Source organism: Centroberyx gerrardi, chromosome 5, assembly GCF_048128805.1.
Source record: "Centroberyx gerrardi isolate f3 chromosome 5, fCenGer3.hap1.cur.20231027, whole genome shotgun sequence".
NCBI lineage: Eukaryota > Metazoa > Chordata > Actinopteri > Beryciformes > Berycidae > Centroberyx > Centroberyx gerrardi.
Genome location: NC_136001.1, coordinates 26,258,517 through 26,279,517, shown reverse-complemented (window position 1 = coordinate 26,279,517; position 21,001 = coordinate 26,258,517). Strand labels below are relative to the sequence as shown.

The following is a 21,001-nucleotide window of genomic DNA, read 5'->3' as shown; positions in this document are numbered from 1 at the left end:
CATATTTTTTTTTCCCACTGGCTGTATAGTGAAGTATGGTGAGCCAAGCCACCTGTGCTAAAGGCCCACTGGGGAGAGACACAGTCATATCTCACCATTGTTACAGTCCTGCAGCAGCAACTCTGAGCTCATCCACCTGCAAGAGCTTCCATGTTATACTCCAGATTTCTACAAGAATAGAAGATTCACTAAATAACCAAAGCTTAAGTTTTGTTAAGAGCCCCAAGTGGCCTGCACAAGCTGTAGTTTTGTTATTTTTGGGTCATATGTTGGGTTATATCACGTTACTGTGTTTTAACATTATGAAATAACTTTATTAGACGACTGGAAAAGGTTGCCTGATATTGTACTTAAGATGGCAACTTTTTTTCCTCACTGTTCTGCCTAATTGTGTGAGGCATTTCTGGTGTTTTCATAGTATTTTAAAACCGGGTGAGTTAGCCACAATATCAATGTGTTTTTCCCTTTAAGTGTTCAGTGAGTTCCCCCCTGTGGGCGTCCTTCAGCGCAAGGTTTGGAGGTAAGCCGAAGACTTAGAAACAACTCGTCAGGGGCAGAGAGAGACGGATGGTCTCACAGGTGGGAGTGTTTGTCACGCCGCCTGTCACTAGGCCGCTGGACAACAATGGTCGGCGTGTGATTGGTGGAGGCCAGGGCCGGGGGCATGTCAATCATCCGGTGACAAACGTTCATCTGGAATGCACATTCTGGCCAGCCACTGACCCTCGCTCAGCCCCGACTCAATAGCAAATATTTTAAACAGCCCGCAGTTGGAAAAATATGCCTGCTGTCTTTGGAGCTTAGGGAGCCAGGAGACAACCCTGGTTGGAAGATTAGCTTCATGTGTGTTTGTGGTCCAGGCAGAAGCTACTTCAATTCTTTGAAGATCAAGGTCTTTGGATTTCATGTCTTTGTGCATGCCCCGTTTGAATTGATGGCTTTTCCATATCCACCGTGACTGTGTATGCAGTGGTAAATGCTAAGTCAGCTGTTTGAGATACTGTTGTCACAAAAACATCCTTTTACTCAGAGTATACTGTAGCCAAACTGATACACTGTCGAGCTAATCCGTGGGGAAGGGACAGATAATGGCCAAACACACTCCAAATAATAGCAAAATGTGATTTTATTAGACACTTCAATGCCATGTTAGACACTTCAATGTTTTAGCTTTGACATTGGTACAATGGTTTCAGACAGTTTATTTCAATAAATTACTCAGAACATGAACTGCACCTCACCCCCGCTTGTCCCTTTTACCTGGATACACTGGGATTGTTTTCCTAACGGGGACGTCTGATTGGTCTTGCTGGTAAATTCAGCTCTCTGATAGGTGCAATCAGATGTAACCAGAGGAGCGTGTCCTCAGACTAACCTTGATAAGGCCACTGGCAACAGTACACAATACAGACAAGAGCGCACTGGCAAAACACATGCATACATTAGACTATGTAATTATCTTGAACATTCACTGTGTCTTGGCCCAGTGTATCCAGGGATCCTGACAGTCTGGGGAGCATCTGACTGCATTATCCTCTAAGTTTGGTTAGAGTACATTTCATAAGCTTCCCAACTGTCCACAGATGAAGCTGCACCAATAGTTCCCTCGCACATGAAACATTATTGTACTGTAGTGATGGCGATAAGTTATTACAGTATTGTTACCACATGGTGATCTGACAAAACCTTAATACTGGCCATTTCTTGTTTGTGAATGCACAAAGGTGGATGTTGAGGCACATTACAGCAGTAACACAACTGGACAACACAATTACATCATTCTCCCCGATTCTCCATCTTTCTTAAACGGATCTTAAAGCATACAAAATGTATAATTAAGCATTAGGCCAATTAAATGACAGTGCTCAAGTGCACATAACTGTAGATTGGATTATAAATGTGAACTTGGATGCATGCCAACTGTCTTCCTGTATCCATACTGAGAGAAGATCCTCATTGCCTTGCCTTTTACAGCTTGATAGGTTACCACTACAGCTCAAAATAAGAGTAGTTACTCTTAAAGTTTGACCACATTTGGTTACAAACAGGTGCCAAAGTCAGTTTCTTGGCCAAATAAAGAAATTAATTGGAGTTGAAGTACAAAGGAGAATCTTGTCTCCCAACTAAAGGCAATCACAGCAGCTTTGCAGTAACTTGTAGTATTGAGAAACAAGTGGAAGAGCCTTAATGTTACGTACTGGCAACATGACAATGTCAAGAAATGTGGCGTGTCTCCTCACAAAGAGGGATCAATGGTTCCTGCGTTCCTATTGGCAGATATCATGTACATTATCTGCAGTTCTAGAGCTTGTTTATGAGGAGTACAAAAAGTGCTTTAATGTCCTAACTTAACTCCCCCAAATATCCCATCTTGTACCATCTGACGTACCAAAATAATTTACATCAAAGCTCTTCCTTCATACAATAACAGTGAGTGTGAATTGTGTTTCTGTAAGGCCATGGTCGGCAGCGTTTGTCAAAACATTCAAGTGCAATTAAGTGTTTCCGTAGTATGATAAAGAGTGTACCGGTATCTCTCACAAAAAAATCTCTTGATATAGGCTATTACAAGTTGGGTTTCTTGAGTTTTCTTTGATCATGCAATAAGGCACCGCAGCTGAAGCTGGTAAAAGCTGAAAAAGGCTCATTTTTTTTGAAGAAAAAAAAAATACCATCACTCCTTTCTTTGTCATGCACATAATAAATTCAAATACTCTTTTGTAAAAGTTATATAATATATAATATATAAGAAAACTCTTATGTACAGTCAAATGTCCAAAGGTATATTTCTTTTCCCCCCCTGCACACACATGTACTGTACAATATTCCCTACATTTGCATGCTTCAAATGCAAGTCACATTATTTGGAGCTAGAATTTCGATTGGTCACCTCCCAAGGGAAGGTTTTAACTATGTACAGCTGATACGCTCAGATGGGACGCCACCCACACAAGCTCCACCTTCAAACTCCGGATGCCCCTTTTCCCCTCCTCCCAGCACCCCCTTTCAGTCCAAATCCGGGGGGGGTCAGGGCCGTTCGCCTCGATTTGAGGTAGCAGTTCATTTCCCAGTGCAAAGAAACTCCACTCAGCCATTGCGAGTCCACATTTTGGGCTTGTATTGGGGATGGGGGGCCTGCTAGTCACTGGCTCTCCTTAGGGGGGTGCTCTCATTCTGAGAGGCTCTGAGAGTGTGTCCATTGGACAGCAGAGTCTGCCTGAGCTCAGGCTCACAGTCATTGTCAAGGCCGTGGCGCGTCACCCCAGCCAGCTTCACCGGCTTGTGGAAGGACTCTTCTTGCGAGGGTGAGCACACCGTCGTTTGTCCCGTTCTGTTCACTGACAAACCTGACAGACAAAGACACAAAGAATGTGAGGAAGGGGAGGGAAGAAGAAACAGGCCAAGTCAATGACACAACATGTATGTAGACAAATATGCATACAGCTTTAGGCTACAAGAAGCAATGGAATGCGCGCACACAGTGCTGCGTTGACATGTGAAGGTGAGAAGTGGTATTTCGAGGGCGATTCCGCTGGGATCATTCCTTGCTAAAGGAGCTGAATCCCAGAGCGAGCCCAGACATGCAACAGCATGAGTTGAGTTTGGCAGCAGTGGGAACTCAATGCTTCTTTTCAGTTTTTAGAATAGAAGAGTCATAGATATCCTCAGGTGCTTTGGGCTTGCAACTGCGATACACTGTCAAGTATTGGTAGGAGTCTATCCATCAACAACCCCTTACAAAGCAACTCACCCTGACAAGGTTTCTTAAACAGTGCTCCGATAGTTTCCCATGGTATCAACTGATACCGTATTTCTATAACATGGAAAACTCTTACAGGAATAGTTTGGGGTTGTAAGAAGCCTATCAGATTTATTGCTTCAGTGCTTTTGTTTATGAGATAAATGGAGGCAAAGGCATTTGTTAGCAATTCTATTACAAGTCTTCAGGGCTGAAAACTTTCTCGGAAGCAGCACATTCCAAACAGTTCAATGTTTCACAACATAATGCTAATAACTTCTGCCTCAAATATCTCAATAATCTAAACAACAAAGAACACCCAGTTCATGCTGAATCACAGAGGCTTCTTAAAAACCTAAGCTATCCCATCAAGTAGTCCAATTTAAAAGTAAACTTAAACTCAACACACTGTCCATCATCATCATCTTACCTTTTCTATCGTGGTGGTTCTGTTGTGACGTGTCATGATTGTTGGGAAATGTAGATCCTTGAAAGTCCCTTCGGATCCCATTGGGGGTCCCGTTGCAGAGGGGGGCCGTGTGGGGCCCTGCGTCACGGTGGTCCCCAGGGTGAGAGTAAGGGTGAGGCTCCGGGATGGAGTGCTGCTGGTACTCCAAGCCCACAGCAGGACCAAAGCCGTGGGACAAGTAGTCGGGATCTTTGGAGTAGTTGTTGCTGTTTTCCATACAGTCCGTACACACTACCGCACCATCAAAACCTGGAGGGAGGGAAAGCAAGCAAAGGGGGAGAGAGGGAAAACAAGGGATGATTTAGAAAGAGAGAGAAAAAACAAATATGTCAACAGTGCGGTTAGGGTGTCTGCTGTAATTATTTCTGATGCTGAGCAGGCCTTCATGGACGCCGGCGCTCTTTTCATCATTACGTAATACAGCAATTAAAGGGGAAAACAGGAGAAACATTTGGAAGACGGAGCAGAGATCGAGCCGTCCGGTACCTGTAGTGTCTACGTGTCCGTTGGGCTGGGGTCCACCGCTGGCTTCCACCCGGATACACACATCCTGCCTCTCAGACAGCGTGCCCTGGGACGAGAGGTAGCTGGGCACGTCGGGAGGCACGATCGTCTCGTCTGGGACGGATGGAGGAAGAAAAGACAGGGGATCAGAACCAGGGCTGTGGATGCTGCAACACATCGGTTCTTTCTGATGGAGTTTATGAGTGAAGCTCAAATATATTCACGCAACCTGACAGAGGCATTTCAGTTGGGCATACTTTCCTTGTTTCAAGCTACAATATGCTATAGGGGGGTCGGACTAACAATACACTTCCTGCCTCAAGGTGAAAAGTTGTATATTGTAGCTTTAATATTTCACAAACCCTGCTTTCAGCAGCTAAACAACAAAGAATAAACAAATAAAAAACAGAAATAAAGTAACCAAAAGAGAAAATGCAGTGCAGAATAATAGCTAACCACCTCTAATTTCACATACAACATAGAATACAACCAAGCTCACCTGTGTTGGTGACACTGCACTCCTCGCTCTTTTTCCTGGTCTGGTAGATGATGCACACCCACACCAGTGAGGTCACCACGATGCTGGTCACCACGGCGATGACTATGATCCCTATAGTGACCGTGCTGGGGCCCGGCGGCGGGGCGCAGGGGCTGTGGCGCTGGGTCACCACCAGCTGGCTGTGCGCGCGCTCCGTGCCCAGGGTGTTGGACATCAGGCAGGTGTAGCGGCCGGTGTCCTCCAGGGCGGCGGAGCCGATGACCAGCAGCTGGTTCCCCGGGGTGAAGTGGTGTCGGTCGGACGGGCGCAGGGGCTGGTCGTTGCGGAGCCAGGTGATGCGGGGCGGCGGGCTGCCCAGGGCCTTGCACTGCAGGGCCACCGTGTCGCCCACCGCCACGCTGCGGTCCTCCAACTCCTGGGCTAGGTGGGGCGTTTCTGTCGGGGAGAGGAGTCGTAGGTTGATTTCTAATGAAAAGCTTAAGCTTAATGAGGTCAGTGTTTAATTCACTGTAAAATGAGGAGCTCCCAGGTTTTGGACTTGTGGTGGCATCACAGATTTAGGCCTCTGTTCTCAGGTTTCTAGTTCAGTTCTTTTTGTTCACAGTATTGATTAAACTATTCAATATAGAAAAGAATAGATAGAATCCAGCCTGGAAACTTTGTCTCGTGCCATTGTCCCCTCTCACCCAAATTTCCTCTTTCACTTCTATCTAATTAAGCAGAAATGCCATACAAATAATAATAATGCAATGTTGACAAAAATTCACAAGTTGCTGTTTTAGAGAAGATTTTTTGTTTGCTTAAAAGCCAAATAATGTACGAGTTGTGTTTAATGTAAACATTTTTTTTAAAGAGAGAAATGGAGTTCAGGTTTCCTCTTTAGCTTTGTACTGTTTGACATTATGACAGTGCGTCTGATAAAGCCAGTCAAATAGGTGACCGACTCATGTAATGTTCAGTGCAAGCAATGTATACATTAACAATGATTACACAATGTATACTGTAAATAATACCTGGAATTTCACTCACATCAGAGGTCATGTCTACTTGGATACTTTATCATAGCCAAACCATGCAGTTACAACACAGATACACTGTGTTTCTGTGCCGTTTTCACAAGTAATCAGGACAGAATCCTCTTCAGAACAAACAATGTTTTCAGTGTTTCCCCGGCAACTTTAGATACTGGTGAATGGACCGCATTGAACTGAGTGTGTGTGTGTGTGTGTGTGTGTGTGCTGAGGTAGGCCTCTCCTCTCAGACAGAGCACTTCCCCTCACAGTGGGACATGCACAGATTAAGAGATCTCACTTAACCCACTTCAGTCGCTCCTCTCTTCTATCAATACTTTCTCCCTCTCCATCAATCCGCCTCTTCCCTCCCCCTCCTTCTCTGCCTAAATCCCCCTTTCCTACCTTCCCCCACTCTTTTACCATTCCTACATCTCCTTTGCCCCCTCCCCACCCCCACCGCCTCTCTTTTCCAGACAGGGGCCCCTCAACTGCAAGCCCTGCCCTCCTCCCCTCCATCTCTCAAACCCAAACATCACCAACTGAGTCCGGAGGCATGGTCGCTTGCCTCAATATTTTACATTGTTGAGTGGATTAGCACTTCGCTTGAACTACTGTGTAGGATAGTACAAAAACTCACACTACCCACTGTATGCAAATCTGTCTCTAAAATACCAACCCTACCGGTCTGACCATGTAAAATACAGAACCTGAACTTTAACTTTATAAGCTCTTCAGGGGCTGTTGTAGGCCTGTAACTATTGTATGAAAGCACAGACAGTTCCTTTTTTTAATAGCCAAATACCTTTCCCAAGACTTACCCAGCACATATTTCAGTAACTAAGGTCAATGTGTAACCAAACTAGCAAAGTCCAGCTCAATTTAGTGCCTGTTTTTTCTCCAACGAGCAACCTGGTAGTAAGATTTTCATTGCTCGGTTCAAAGACAATGGACAAAGATGATCTTAGTGCTGAGATGGTTGTAAGAGACCGAGTCCAGCGCCGTTTTGTTTGATTCAACAGTGTAAAACAGCCAATAAACTAGAAGCACTGAGGCCTGCAGTTGAAGCAGGCATGACTGTCCCTCCTACAGAGAGAGGAGGAGGGGGGTGAGAATGCCTAACAAACACCCCTCTGTGAGTTCCCCTCCCTCCCCCACCATCCCCCTTTGACCCCAGCCGTGACCTTTAGCCTCTGACCTGTAGCAAGGCCACAGCTGCCGAGAAAAGAAAAATATAAAGCTTTTCATTCTAAGGCCTCGGGCTGACCAATTCCCAACTGAGCACCGAGCTATTTACAAGTGCTCATTTTTTTGAGATGTGGGAAAATTATCAATGTTGTGTTAAACTACACTAAGTCATACGTAGGCCAATATTAGCTACGAAAGCCAAAATAACTCAAGAAGGACATCATCTTGTGTGTTGTGTCAGAAATGTTCGTCACCAGTTCCCTGGCACCTTGTAAAAATATTTATGTTCACTCAAGTCCTTTATAAAATACTACAATCACAAATATGTCTGGCCTGGCCATATTACTCAGTGGGAACTAACTATTGTGTAAAATGCAGTTTTGAATGAACTGCAGAGTAAGAGCTGGGCACAGGCTCTTACCCAGCACGGTGAGGGTGGCGTTGGCGGAGACGGTGCCCGCCGTGTTCTTGGCGGTGCAGCTGTACACGCCCATGTCCTCCGGCTTGACGTCCGTGATGAAGAAGATGTCGTCGTCGGGCATGACGTGCATGCGGCGCTCGCGGGCGGCGGGGAAGTCCGTGCCCCCGTCCTTCTGCCAGGCGATCTGCGGCGCCGGGTGGCCCTCGGCGGCGCACTCCAGCCTGGCCATGTGGCCCGTCCGGATGGTGCTGTCCCTGGGGGTCTTCACGAAGGACGGCAGAACTGTGGGGGGGAAGAGACACTACTTTAGTCAAAATAGGTTGACCCTGATAATAAGACGCAGGGAAAGACGACCACGCACGTATGCTTTTAGAGCTGTAACGATTAATCGATTAATTGTCAACTATTAAATTAATCGGCAACTATTTTGATAATCGATTAATCGGTTTGTGTAATTTTTTAAGAAAACTAAGTCAAAATTATCTGATTCCAGCTTCTTAAATGTGAATATTTTCTGGTTTCTTTACTCCTCTATGACAGTAAACTGAATATCTTTGGGTTGTGGACAAAACAAGACATTTGAGGACGTCATCTTGGGCTTTGGGAAACACTGATCGACATTTTTCACCATTTTCTGACATTTTATAGACCAAACAACTAATCGATTAATCGAGAAAATAATTGACAGATTAATCGACAATGAAAATAATCGTTAGTTGCAGCCCTATATGCTTTTTCCCCCAGCAATGTCCTGCTTCATATTCATACCGTTCCACACATTCACGGTACAACCGCAGTCTTCTACTGTTGGTCAGCAGCTCTGGAGCAGCTCTGGAGCAGTTTAAGAGCCTTGCTCAAGAACCATCACTTCCTCCACCCACACATTCCCAATCAGTCCTGGGATTCAAACCAGCGACCTTCCAGTCACAAGCTCACTTCTCTAATCTCTAGGCTACCGCTGCCCCCTCTGGCTGTTTCAACACACTTTCATGCGTGCGCACACAAAGATTTCAGATGCAAAAGAACACACATACATGTACAAAAACAAAACTCTGGTGTCATTACTCCACTGAGTAAAGAAGAAGCCTAGATATGAGGTCTGATGCAGAGTTGGGCAGGGAACCAAACTGTAGATAATGCCCCTCCATCTGCAGGAGTGAGAGCGTGGAAGCGATGGCCCCTGTCAGTGCTGACATGCAGCTAAATCAATTTGTTCCAAATTCCATCCCGAGAGATAGGGACAGAGAGAGAGTTATTCAAGTGGAGGAGAAGAGCTCAGCATGGCCACTAATCTCAATCGCTCCTCTGTCAAATGGGACAACCGAAACTCAGATAAGTATATCGCAAATAAGCGTTTTATTCAGCGGAAGAGATGCAATCACGCACATATCAACGGAGATTCAACTTAAATTCCTGGGAAAAGAATAGTCACTGACTGAACATTAACCTACCGTTGACGGTGAGGCGGGCCTTGCTGGAGTAGGAGGAGCCGAAGTGGTTGGTGATGATGCACTGGTAGCGGCCCTCGTGGGCGAAGGTGACGTGGCGCAGGTGCAGGATGGTGGTGTACTCCATCACGCCTGCGCCCGGCGCCTCCGACGCGCCGCCGTGGTGGTGGGCGCGCACGTGGGCGTAGTTCTCGGTGTCGGCGTGCCTCAGCAGCTCCTGGTCCTTGCGCCAGGCGAAGGTCATGGGGGAAGAGCTGCTGCTGGCCGCCGTGCAGGTGAGACGCACGTTGCTGCCCAGGACCGTCACCGTGGTCTCCGGCTGGACGGTGATCTGGGGCTTGGGGAGGTCGTCTGGGAAAGGAGGGAAAGAGGGAGAAGTGGAAAAAGAGGGAAGGGAGCGATGGAGGAGGGAGGGAGGCATGTGGGAAGGTGGGATGGGCAGCGGGAAAGACGGATTGGAAGTAGGGAGGGAGGGAGGGAGGGAGGAAGCAAGGAAGGAACGGCAGGAGATGGTGTGTGAAGTGGAAGGAAAGGAGCGGAGTGAGGGTAGATATTGAGGGAAGTAGGGGAAGAAAATAAATAAAAAGTGGGTTTAGCAAGGGAAGCAGAAATCACATATCACGTGGTCAAATGCCGAACAACACAAATGTTTACTGGATAGGTGTCTGTTTGTGCGGCTCTACGCGTAACTGGATGTAACAGAGGCAAATAAAAACACACATACAGAGCCATTAGCATGTCTGAGTGCAAATGCAGAGCCACGCTGCAACATAAGCAAAACAAAAAACGCCACACAAACAAATACGCGCAAGTATGTAAACAACCGCATAGCGCCAAGCTGACAATATGGTCCATCTGTGCCTTGAATGCCGCTTGTGCAATGCACACACACACACACACACACACACACACACACACTACTCACCACACACAAAGCTCTCGGAGGGAGCCTGGAAGATGCTGGTGCCCTTAAGGCTCTCTGGGTGGGCGCAGGTGGAGTCGACACCAGTCTGCAAACCACGTGCCACCAGCCACTCTGGCAGCCAGTGGAGCTGGCAGTCACACAGGAAACTGTCACTCTGGATGAGACTGTTGAGCCGAATCGAAACAGAGGAGCGGAGAGGAAGGGAGGAGAGGTGAGATTTAGGTTCTGACATTTTTTTCCATTTCTGCACCAATATTGCATGTACTGTGGTTTATATCACATCTTGCAATATCTTGGGGAATCACAATTTCCACTGAGCAAGTGTGAGAGTGTAACTGAATACACGTGTGTTTCAGAATAGGGAGAGAGAGTGTGTGTGTGTGTGTGTGGATGCCAAAAGAACAGAGGGAGTGCGTTTCAATCTGCTTCAAGGCGTGTGCGGGTGTGTATAAAGCCTATGTGCTCCTGGCCTGTGCATGTGTATGTGTGTCTCTACATATGTGAGCGTGTGGATGCGTGTGTGTGTGTGTGCAAGTGCATGAGGAACTCACAGGGTTTTGAGGTTCCTCATCTTACTGAAGGCCTCCGGCTGGATGGAGCGAATGGCGTTCTCTCCCAGGTTGCTGTTGGGGACATCACACAGCGGGTCATCGGCTGTGACACGCTCGCACACATACATCGCGATCACGCCCGCACACACGGGCTCACACCTTTTATTAGCAAGGATCTCACTTTTAAACAAGGTGGAAAGATCCCAGGCATGTATGACTGAGTGGGGATACACGCCAGCTTTTCAATCACCCCCCCCCCCCCCCCCCCCATCCCCCACCCAAACGGCCAGGGCCTGTGAAAGAGCTTATAGGAATTCCATTTCTTCTACGAAACTGACCATATGCTCAATAACTTTGTTCCTGCGCAGAGGCAGGGAAAAAAAAGGCCAAAGTTGAGACTGTGCTAGGCTAACGAGAGGGAAGCAGCTGGGCCCTCGCAAAAGCCCCTGTCTTCTCCTTTTACAAAGACGCTATTAAATTGCTAGCAGCCCCCTCTCCGCCAGCTACTTTTGGCAGTCGCCCGGCCCTAGCACTCTCTCTCGCTCGCTCTCGCTGGCTGGGGAGGAGGGGGCGGGGGGGTTGCCGAGCATTGTGGGATACTCACAGGTGCTCCAGGGTCTCCAGGCCGGAGAAGGCTTTCTTGGCCACCGACTTGATCTTGTTTCCAAACAGAGTCCTGCCGTTTCCAAACATGAAGGGCGCCGATAGATAGAGGGAGGGGGAGAGAGAGAGAGAGAGAGAGAGAGAGAGAGGGAGAGAAGGGACGGGGGAAGGAGGGGGAGAGCGGGTAGAGGTGGATCGAGAGAGAGAAAGAGAGAGAGAGAGAGAGGCACAATTAGCAAGGCTGAATCTGATAAGAGCGAGGGGATTGAGGTATTGGAAATCCGAACTGTGTGGAGATTAGCTAGGAGGAAGGGTGAGGGAGATTGGACGGGGGTGGGGGGTGGGGCAGCTGGGCTCTGCGCTGCTCTTCAAAGACCACTTTTATCTTTATTAGAATTTAATAGCGATGACAGGGCGGGGCTCTGTGTGTGTGTGTGTGTTAGGTTGGGGTGTGGGGGGTGAAAAAAGGCAGGTTCTTTCTCACTGCTGGGGACAGCACAGCTTGTAAGGACATACGTGCATGTGTGCGTGTGCGGGTGTGTGCTTGTCAAGGCCCGGTTTGAGTTGCTACTCCCCTGATTTGGGGGTCCTAATCCCACCATCACCCCTTACACCCACCACCCACCTCCCACCTCCCGCCACCCCCTCCCGTCATTCTTCCTTTCCTCTTCTAGCCTTCACTTCACAGGAAGAGGAGACACGGCCGGCCGGTTCACAGTGAAGACCCCAGTGTTTAAGCGCTTCAATCCCCTCACACACACACACACACACACACACACAAATGCACATCTTGTCACAGGGACGGCAAGGCTGCTGCATTTTCGCTACTGTTATTAAGGACAGATCAGACTTTATCAACAAAAATAAAATTAATTTTTCATTATATTCATGATTTTGATTTTTTTTCATTGGAACACAATCTTCCCCACATTTTTGCTGGATGTTTCTGCTGGTCTTAAATAAACACAAAAAAAAAATCACTCTCAGTCTGAAAAGATTCATGAATGAGTTTCCAGAAACTTCTCTCTCAGGTTTATCCTGTTCCAATCTACAAATCAACTTACCAGTCTAGAACGACTCTATATGAAGAGAGATGAAAACAACTGCAATGACCAAATGCACAAGCAGTGGCTGGCTTAGAGCTGCAACACCCACCTCCCTCCCATGTGGCGATATTCACAAGCCGCTTTTGGGGGAACACAGAGTGTGTTGGTGGACACTTTGATGTCTCGCTCCTTCTCTCTCTTTTCTGCATCTCTTTTTCCCATGGCTTGGCTGCTTCATGTGTGTGTTGCCAGCGCTGGGATGCAGCGGGCTGCTTCCGCCAACGCCAAGACAAAAGGGGCAGGGTCAGAGGGCGGGGCATATGCGGCGTTTGATGTTGATGACCGAACGCGCCCCCCAATTTCACCCTCCCTCAGTTCCTAACAACGGGGACTGGGAAGGAGGGAGGAGAGGAGCGGAGGCATGGAGGAGGGATAGAATCGGGCCTATTGGGGTACGATCTCCTGCCGCCCTGAAGAAAAGCCCTTTCTCTCTCTCTTTCTCCCTCTCTTTCTCTTTCAGCAGCGCTCACACTGGGAACCATCTTGGCTGGACATCATCTTTTCATCCTACGGGTCGATGATTGCACGGGGCCGCTGAATGCCAGAAACACCATGTCCGCTCTAGTTTCTCAACTCACTAACTTTTGACATTGAACTTTTTACAAGCCGACGTCAAATGACGAGTGATCATGAAAAACATAAAAAAGATGATTCACTGTATCTTGTTCCCTCTCCACAGGCAGCAAACCGAACCCAACTTGGCCTCAGCTAATGAAACGATGAAATAAAAAGATGAGAACCAGACTAGGCTGGAGAAAAACTGGCCGGGGCTTCCGCAGGCCAATGGGAGTAAAAATATTACCATAGATGTTTCATGAAAAAGCCTTGTAAAAAAAAGGAAGAGGGGCTCTTTAAGTCAGCGCACAGCACAAACACTTCCAAGTGAGGTGTGGGGTGCTGAGGGGGGACATATCTCAAACTGGTGGACTCTATGGCCCAAGTCTGGACTGGCTAAACTTAGCTGGCAGCAGAAAGTGAGTCGGGATCTGGAGAGGAACTTTTGGATGCAAGAGAAATGAGAAAGCCCGCTCCCATTTCTCTGATTGTCTGTGTCTGAAGAACAGCGGAGAGGATCCCAGAAACAGTGGCAGGCCAGGAAAGGGGGATGAGGAGGAGGAGGACGAGGAGCAGGAGAGGGGTGATAGAGAAAGAGGGGCGAGAGAAAAAAAAAGAAAAAGAGGGGAGACACTCACAGCTTGTTGAGGCTGTCCAGTCCAGAGAAGGCCCCGTTGGTGTCCTCTATTGTGCCTGAGATGTCGTTATGGTCCAGCTCCCTGTGGAGAATGAGAGAAAAAAGGGGGATAAGAGAGATGGAAGGAGGGAGGGACGGAGGGAGGGAGGAGAAGAGGGACAGGGTCTGCCAGCGCTGAAGCGTTTCATAGCCTTGGCAGAGGCCGGTCTGGAAGTCACGGGTTACCCCCTCGCCCACACTCCCTCCGTCCCTCACCCTCTCCCCCTGTCCTCCCCCCTCTGCACCTGGCCTTAAGAGCCCCTCCACTGCTCTGCTCTGCCAACCAAGCGCATTCTTTCCTTAGAGGGGTGGAGGAGGAGTGTGCATGTGAATATATATGTGTGTGTGTGTGTGTATGTGCCTGCGTGTAAAGGCAAACCCAGCGCAGGCAAACACATGTATAATTCATGACGGCATGGAGGGATTGGCAGGGACACAATGCCTTGTGAGAGCCAGACAGTTGGGTCTATGCGTCCGATGGTGGCAGGTATGGCAAAGCTAAAAGCAAAGCCAAGAGTCCCCTTAATGAGGTTAGGGACAGAGCTTAGCCGTGGCCAGCAAAGACAGAATAGAGGCTTGATGAAAGAAATAAAGGAGGAAAAAAGGCTGCTTTGAGTGCGCTCGGAGGTTTCCAAACACTTGTTGAATGCGCTTAATTTGCTTCCCCTCGCACGGCTAGCGCACTACCTCCGAGGGTGAAGTCATCGCTGCAAAGGAACCACCGCCCCACCCCTCCGCATGGTAATCGAAAAGAAAAACAAAAACAACGGAGCGCGGAGACAAAGGAGTGTGAGTTGCCGCTCTAGCGCACGCTTTGTCTTCTGAGCCATTAAAAGACTTTCTTTCAAACTTGGGAAAGGCCTTTGAGGTTGATGGTCACCCACACCCCCCCCCCCCTCCCCCACCACCACCTCCAAAACAACACCCTCTACCCCTCCTCCTCCCTTCACTTTCCATCCTTCCCTCGTCCCCCTCTGGTTCTTTTCAGCCTCCGCTGGCCTCTGTCTTAGCTGGACTGGACTGGGGCTGCCAATTTCCTACTCTTTCTGGCTGGGTGGACGTGAATGGCCGTTGCCTTGTTAAAGGAGGGCCAGCGGTGGGGGTAGTGCGGGTAGTAGTGCGGGGGACCGGGGACGGGGAAGGGGGGCCCCCGATGAGCCAACGACCCCCGTGGCCGAATTAGAGGGCAGGCTGGCCGGCTTGGAGCTTTCACACCCCAATGCAGGCTCCAGCCCCACGCCAGCGTGACCAGCAGCGCAGGCCCAATTAAAGCTCCCCCGGCTCCCTTTCAGGGCCCGGCCTGTGCCCGTCCTCCCCTCCATTGATTAGATTAGGCCTGCCTCAAAGACACAGAGAGCAGGAGAGACAGAGAAAGAGAAAAAGAAGGAGAAAGAAGAGGGAGAGAATTAGAGAGACAGATATAGTGTGAGCGTTGAAGGGCCTTAGGAGATGGCAGGATGGCCTCAGGAGAACAGAGGGACAGAAATGGGGCTTGAAAGGGTAAAGACAACAGGAACAAAGCAGGCAAATAAAAAAGGAAATAAAGGGTGCAAGGAAGAGAAAGAGAGAAGGGGTGAGAAATGGGAGCCAAACGAAGGGCCCCTCTCATAAGCTGAGCTCCCCTTCCCCCCTCTCTTTCTCTATTCTCCTCTGTAGCTAGTTAGCTAGCACCCTGTGTGCCAGCAGAGAAAGGCCTGTATGCGTCTTGGCTTGTCACCCCACTGTGAGAGAGAGCTTGTCTAGCGAGCTCAGGCACGACTCTTTTCTCTGGCTCTCTCACAGGGAAGAGGCACAGCCAAGAAGACCTTTGGTTAGGAACCAAACCCCCCCCAAGCCTTTCTCCTGGATTTCTCCCCTGACTTTCTTTCTTTCATTCCCTCCTTTTCTTTCTCTAGGCCTGTTTGGGCTTTTTGTGCAAAGGGTGGAACAGAGGGAACAGAAAACCTCCTATCCTGCTTTTCATTGCTTCAAAAAGGGGGGAAATCTCCAGGGAGGTGAGCGACACAGAACACATGTGCGTCCAAGTTGGTTCAGAACCAATGGCCAAAACAAAAAACACAAAAACACACAAAAGGAGTGAAGAGAGAAAAGACACAACAAACTAGCAAAAAAAAAAAAGTTCCCACAGAAACCATGACAATAGTGACGCATGCACACCTCGTAAAAGAAGGAAAAAAAACCCTCTGACCATGAATAAACATGAATGCAAATGAGATCAAACTCTAAAAAGTAGCTGCCTTGAAAGTAAACAACCCCGCTTTCTTAAATCGGCCGCTGGGTCTACGTAAGCCGTATATCAAATATCACATGAGCAAAACCAATATTAAATGTCTCAGCTTTCACTGCTCCCGAGTGGCACATCTTGGCCTTATCGTCAGCAGGGGCAGAACCGTTATGTGTGTGTTTGTGGGGTAGTCGGGGGGGCTTGGGGGTGGAGGGGAGTACTTACAGGACGCGCAAGGCCTTGAGGCCCCTGAAGGCTCCCTCGGTGATGTGGCTGATGGAGTTGTGGCCCAGACGGAGGGTGTGGAGGTCCCCCAGCACAGCCAGACTACCCTCGTCTAGACGAGTCAAGTTGTTGTACGACAGATTCCTGGAGAGAGTGAGAGAGGGAGAACGACAGAGAAAAAGAAGGCAGACACAGACAGAGACAGAGAGAGAGAGAGAAAAAAAAATGGGAAGAGAGAGAAATGTACTGTGTGAGGTCTGGAAGGAGATGACAGGTTGGCAGAACACCGAGGCAACTCGAGACATCATTATACTGAAATTTCATGGCTGATTCAATGTCTATTTGCCACTCTGTGATGTGTTTTTCCATTGTGCTTTTTTCTTCGCCACAAGATGTTAACAGAGAATGGGCTTAGCAGACCTCTGAGCTCAACAGAGGTCCTAACTGTTTGACAGTGAAGAAAACCGATTCTTGGTTGGAACCTCACGCATCTACAACCTCGACTTATAAGCCTACTTGAGCATGTGGTAAACCCTTGGAGAATATGCTGTCACTCATGTGTACTGCACCCATAGGCCACACGGCAAAAAGGTCCCTCTTAAAAATGTAATTTATTCTCACATCCAGCCTTAAAATATTTCAGTCAGGATAAAGCAGATCACTCCACTAGTAGCAAGATAATGACATTTGATTCAAAAAAATTGTTGATACAAGTTGACTTGCATGAGAAACAAGTGAAAATCTCATCTCATTGGCAAATTTGTTCCACTTGTTTTAAGAAAACTAAGAATTTAAGACTAATAATACATGTGTAAATGACTTATTAAGATGAGTGGTTTTTGCAGTCCAGTCATAGCAAGTAATATATAATACCTCTTGATAAGTTCTGATTATAAATGATGATAAATCCCATAATGCTATCTTTCAGACAGTGGTCAAAGGCGGTGTTGTGTGTTTTACTGCCCTCTCTGTGGCCCTCGCTGCCTGTCTCTGTGGCCAGGCTTTGGGTCTGCTTGACCAGTCATGTGTGGAGAGATTCCCCCTGATGACCAGCTCAGCCTGGCCCATTCGGAATGCAATAACAGGCTGCTCATAAAGACGAGTCCCTCTCTCTCTCTCCCATCAGCCAAGGGAGTCATCATGACCCTAGATAATAAAATCGTATAACCGCTGACTGGTGCAGAACAGGGAGTATGATACGCGTATGGCCCAGGGAGCAATCTGTCATTGATTTGTAGACGTGTGCACGGGAAACAGCGTCGAGATACACAGAGCAAACTAACCTGAATGCAGAGGAAAAGCAATAAGTCCATCCATCTCTCTGTCCCTCCTGACAGTAACACATAAACGAAGACAGGCGCCACAGATACCCCAGGCAACCGCGCAGTTAGCGACGCCTCAGCTGAGCGCAGCACTTAATACAGTGACAGTCATGTCAACAGAATATGAAAGACTCTCGGATAATAACTCCTCATTTGTTAGACAAAGGCCGTGGGGGCGATCCTTCAGTGTAATTACCACAACACAACCGGCAGAGGATTACACGCCGGTTTGCCAAACCCCCACGCCTCAGACCTGAATACAAAAACTCTTGTCGAAGGGCTTAAGTACTGTCGAGCCCAGCTCTAATTATGGGATAAACAGGCTTATCCTGAGAATAGCGTAGCGTATTGAGTGTTAAAGCACAATGTCATTTAACCCTGGGTAAGGTGGAAGGATGATATGGGTGGGGAAGCGAAGGGTTGGGTTCTCAGGCTATAGGACAAGGGCACCGCCTGGGGTTTACTAAAAGCTAAAATTGATTGTACAGTTGGTGTTTGAAATATGTAACCTACATTTGTTTGGTTTAGGAAACCAAACAATCTCCATCTAGGAAACCTAGAAAAAAATTGAATTTTGCCATTTGGTTCAGCAGGACCCATAAAATACAAAATACATGCTTAGAAAGAGTATCTGATACTACCTCCTTTGCTGACCTCAACTCTCTTCCATTGCAGTTATCATTCCATGTTTAGTAGTTTTAACCACAGTCTGCTGAATGTTATTTGCATGTCAATGGGGACATCTGGCAGGACAGTTTGGGTGTTCAGGCTAATTTAAATGCTGGTACTCACAGTTCCCTCAGCTTCTGGCAGAACTTCCATCCGTCAGGATTGATGCGGGCTATGGAGTTGTTAGTGAGGAATAGCTGCTGAAGGGACGTCAGGCCGTACAGGGAGCCACTGTTCACCTCCGTCAGGCTGTTGTAGTCCAAGTGACTGCACCAGACAAAATAGAGGGATATTGTTATTATGGATATAATAATAGATTTATGGATCTATAATAGATTTTTTTTTATGTACTGAGAAGTTGGAGATCTTAACATAGTGGTTAGCAGGCAACTGTGATTTCAGTGTATGGTTAGATGATGTCAATGTTGCAGAACGGTTTGCCTGTGAGATGTTTTGTGCAAAGCAGCCGCAAATGACTTGGAGTGGAACTAATGAAGTATTTATTCCATGACAAAACGGTTGCTAATCAACCAAGGGAAATTATTGATGTGTAAATTTATTATATACACAGGTGCCGTATCAAGAGACTCTGATTGGTACTGATTCTTTTTTACATACAGGACTTTCATCTTGGCCAGGTCCCAGAAGGCCCCGTCGGTCAGCTTGCTGATGTTGTTCCTCTGCAGCTTGAGCACCTCCAGGCTGGACAGACCCTGGAAGGTCAGACCCTCCACCTGACGGATGCGGTTCCTGTTCAACTCACTAGAGGGTGGACGGGCACAAACACACACACACACACACACACACACACACACACACACACACACACACACACACACAGATACAAATTTAGTGATTGATTGTGAGAGAAAACCAGTGAGGCATTTAATCCTACTTTGTTTTTTTTGAACAACAATAGCTTCCTTTCAGTCCCTCAGAATAAAAAAACAAAAAAACAGCCTGACCCCCATGTTTCAAAGCAGGGAAGCCATTTTTTTTCCTTTTGACTGAGGAATGCTATGCCCTCATGCTACATGTGCATCCATCACACCTAAGTCAAACCCAAAGATTCCTGTAGCTTACACGCTTCAGTTGGAGCATTTTGTCCCTAACAAACCCCTAGCTTAACAGGCATTCCTCAGCGGTGTCCTTTCCACCTGTGGCATGGGGCCAGCGCTGTGTACCCGCAGGCTTCAGCTTACAAACAGGGGTCAAGCTTTGACCCGGCCATCCCTCCACACCAACACAAGGCTTCATAAATCTCAGCAGGGTCAACTGGAGGAGCAAACACTTAACAAACGCATCAAAATAGCACCATGCTATAGGCATCTACCTATACTTGGAAGAGCATGTAAGCACAAATCTCAAACTAAGCGAAATATGTCTTCATGTGAGCGCTGGCTGGCTACACATTTGATTCTTGTGATTTCAATAAAACAGCGATGAGTGATTCTGAAAGGTGTGGGAAGACGACACATTGCGTGAGACGTGAAAAACCGCAGTCGTTCTCTCCTGTACCTTATGAAAAGGCCGAGCCTTCTTTGCCTGTAACGGTGGATCTGTACACCTGGCGTGTGTGTGTGAGGGGTGTGATCGCCCCCAGCCCCGCAAGCATAAACATCCACACAGGCTCTTTTGTGTCTAATGTGTATCACCACTAGCGTGTGCAGATACAGTGTCACCGGGGCCACCTGTCCAACAATAGGCACCTGGGGAAACCGCTGGAGCCACAATGGGGGAGACTCCCATTACATGAGTCCCTTCTCTCCCCCAGAATGGAGGTGTTGAGCTATGGATGGGCCTACCTCATCGCTACGCTGGAGGGAAGATGGAAGAAGATAATGGAGGATGGTTCTGGGAATGAGCTAGTCCACTTTGGGGATGTGGAAGAAGGCTATAAATCAACTATAATATGGCTCTGATGTTTACCTAAGCGACCCCCCACCCCCACCCCCCAAAGGTCTAGCTCACACTAATAGGGTTCCAAATGTTAAACACACAAAGCTAGATCAACAGACACAACTCCTCTTCCTTCAAATTTCTCAATTCTCCTCAACTCTCTAAGGCCCTAATGCCTCCTAAGGGGAGACAGAATCTAATTTATTTTCAGCTATAACACAAACATCAACTATATTTTTTTTTTTTGCAGGGAGAACTGTCCCGACAGAGCCAACAGAACCTTGTCAGCGTACTGACTACATTGTTAAACTGATGAAATCCAGTGGTACTCACAGCTGGGTGAGCCTCGGGAGCTGGAAGGCTTTCACGGGGATCTGGCTGATGCGGTTTCGGCTCAGTCTGAGGACCTGCAGAGTTGAACCCAGATGGTCCAGAGCTCCGAGCTCCAACACACTGATCTTGTTGTTGCTCAGGTACCTGGAACAGAGACGTAGCACATTGTGGCGTAAGGGATTTACAGCTGCATGGGTTACGAGCCCCCTGTTCTATTCTTTGTCTCAGTGGGTTCTACTACTGTTATTTTACTTTAATAATGCATTACATACTTTTTCATTCATACATTCTACATGTTCTAGTGCTGACATTGTTAGTTACAAATGTTTATATGACCCCCATTTCCTATATTCTTGTATGTTCTATTCTTCTGCTTTTATTATATTATATATTATATTTTCTTTGCTTTATCCTATTACTATTTGCTGCTGCAACAACCTAATTTCCCCACAGGGACCATTTAAGTTTCTATTTTATTTGAAAACCTATTTGACAGTGAAAGATGGAAAAGGAAAGGGAGGAGGGAAAGAATAAAAGGAAGAAAGGAATGACAGATGTAAGGAAGGATTGATGGATGGCAGGCGGGAAGGAAGAGTAGAATTTAACAAAGTTTAATTAATGTACAGTATGTAAAT

General features: G+C 47.5%; 1 protein-coding gene across 1 annotated transcript in view; it reads right to left on the bottom strand.

Annotated features, from left to right (window-relative positions):
- Positions 1-1,108: 1,108 nt before the first annotated feature.
- The window catches only part of lrig1 (leucine-rich repeats and immunoglobulin-like domains 1), a 41,757-nt gene continuing 21,864 nt past the window's right edge, over positions 1,109-21,001 (bottom strand). The window contains exons 5-18 of the mRNA XM_071915614.2: positions 20,367-20,510; positions 18,753-18,896; positions 18,258-18,401; positions 16,144-16,287; positions 13,657-13,737; positions 11,359-11,430; positions 10,755-10,826; positions 10,204-10,367; positions 9,282-9,629; positions 7,831-8,112; positions 5,212-5,646; positions 4,695-4,826; positions 4,170-4,457; positions 1,109-3,347 (exon numbers count right to left, since the gene is read on the bottom strand). Coding sequence (XP_071771715.2) covers positions 3,139-3,347; positions 4,170-4,457; positions 4,695-4,826; positions 5,212-5,646; positions 7,831-8,112; positions 9,282-9,629; positions 10,204-10,367; positions 10,755-10,826; positions 11,359-11,430; positions 13,657-13,737; positions 16,144-16,287; positions 18,258-18,401; positions 18,753-18,896; positions 20,367-20,510 — 2,659 coding nt within the window. The 3' untranslated portion in view covers positions 1,109-3,138. The remainder of the gene's footprint in view (positions 3,348-4,169; positions 4,458-4,694; positions 4,827-5,211; positions 5,647-7,830; positions 8,113-9,281; positions 9,630-10,203; positions 10,368-10,754; positions 10,827-11,358; positions 11,431-13,656; positions 13,738-16,143; positions 16,288-18,257; positions 18,402-18,752; positions 18,897-20,366; positions 20,511-21,001) is intronic.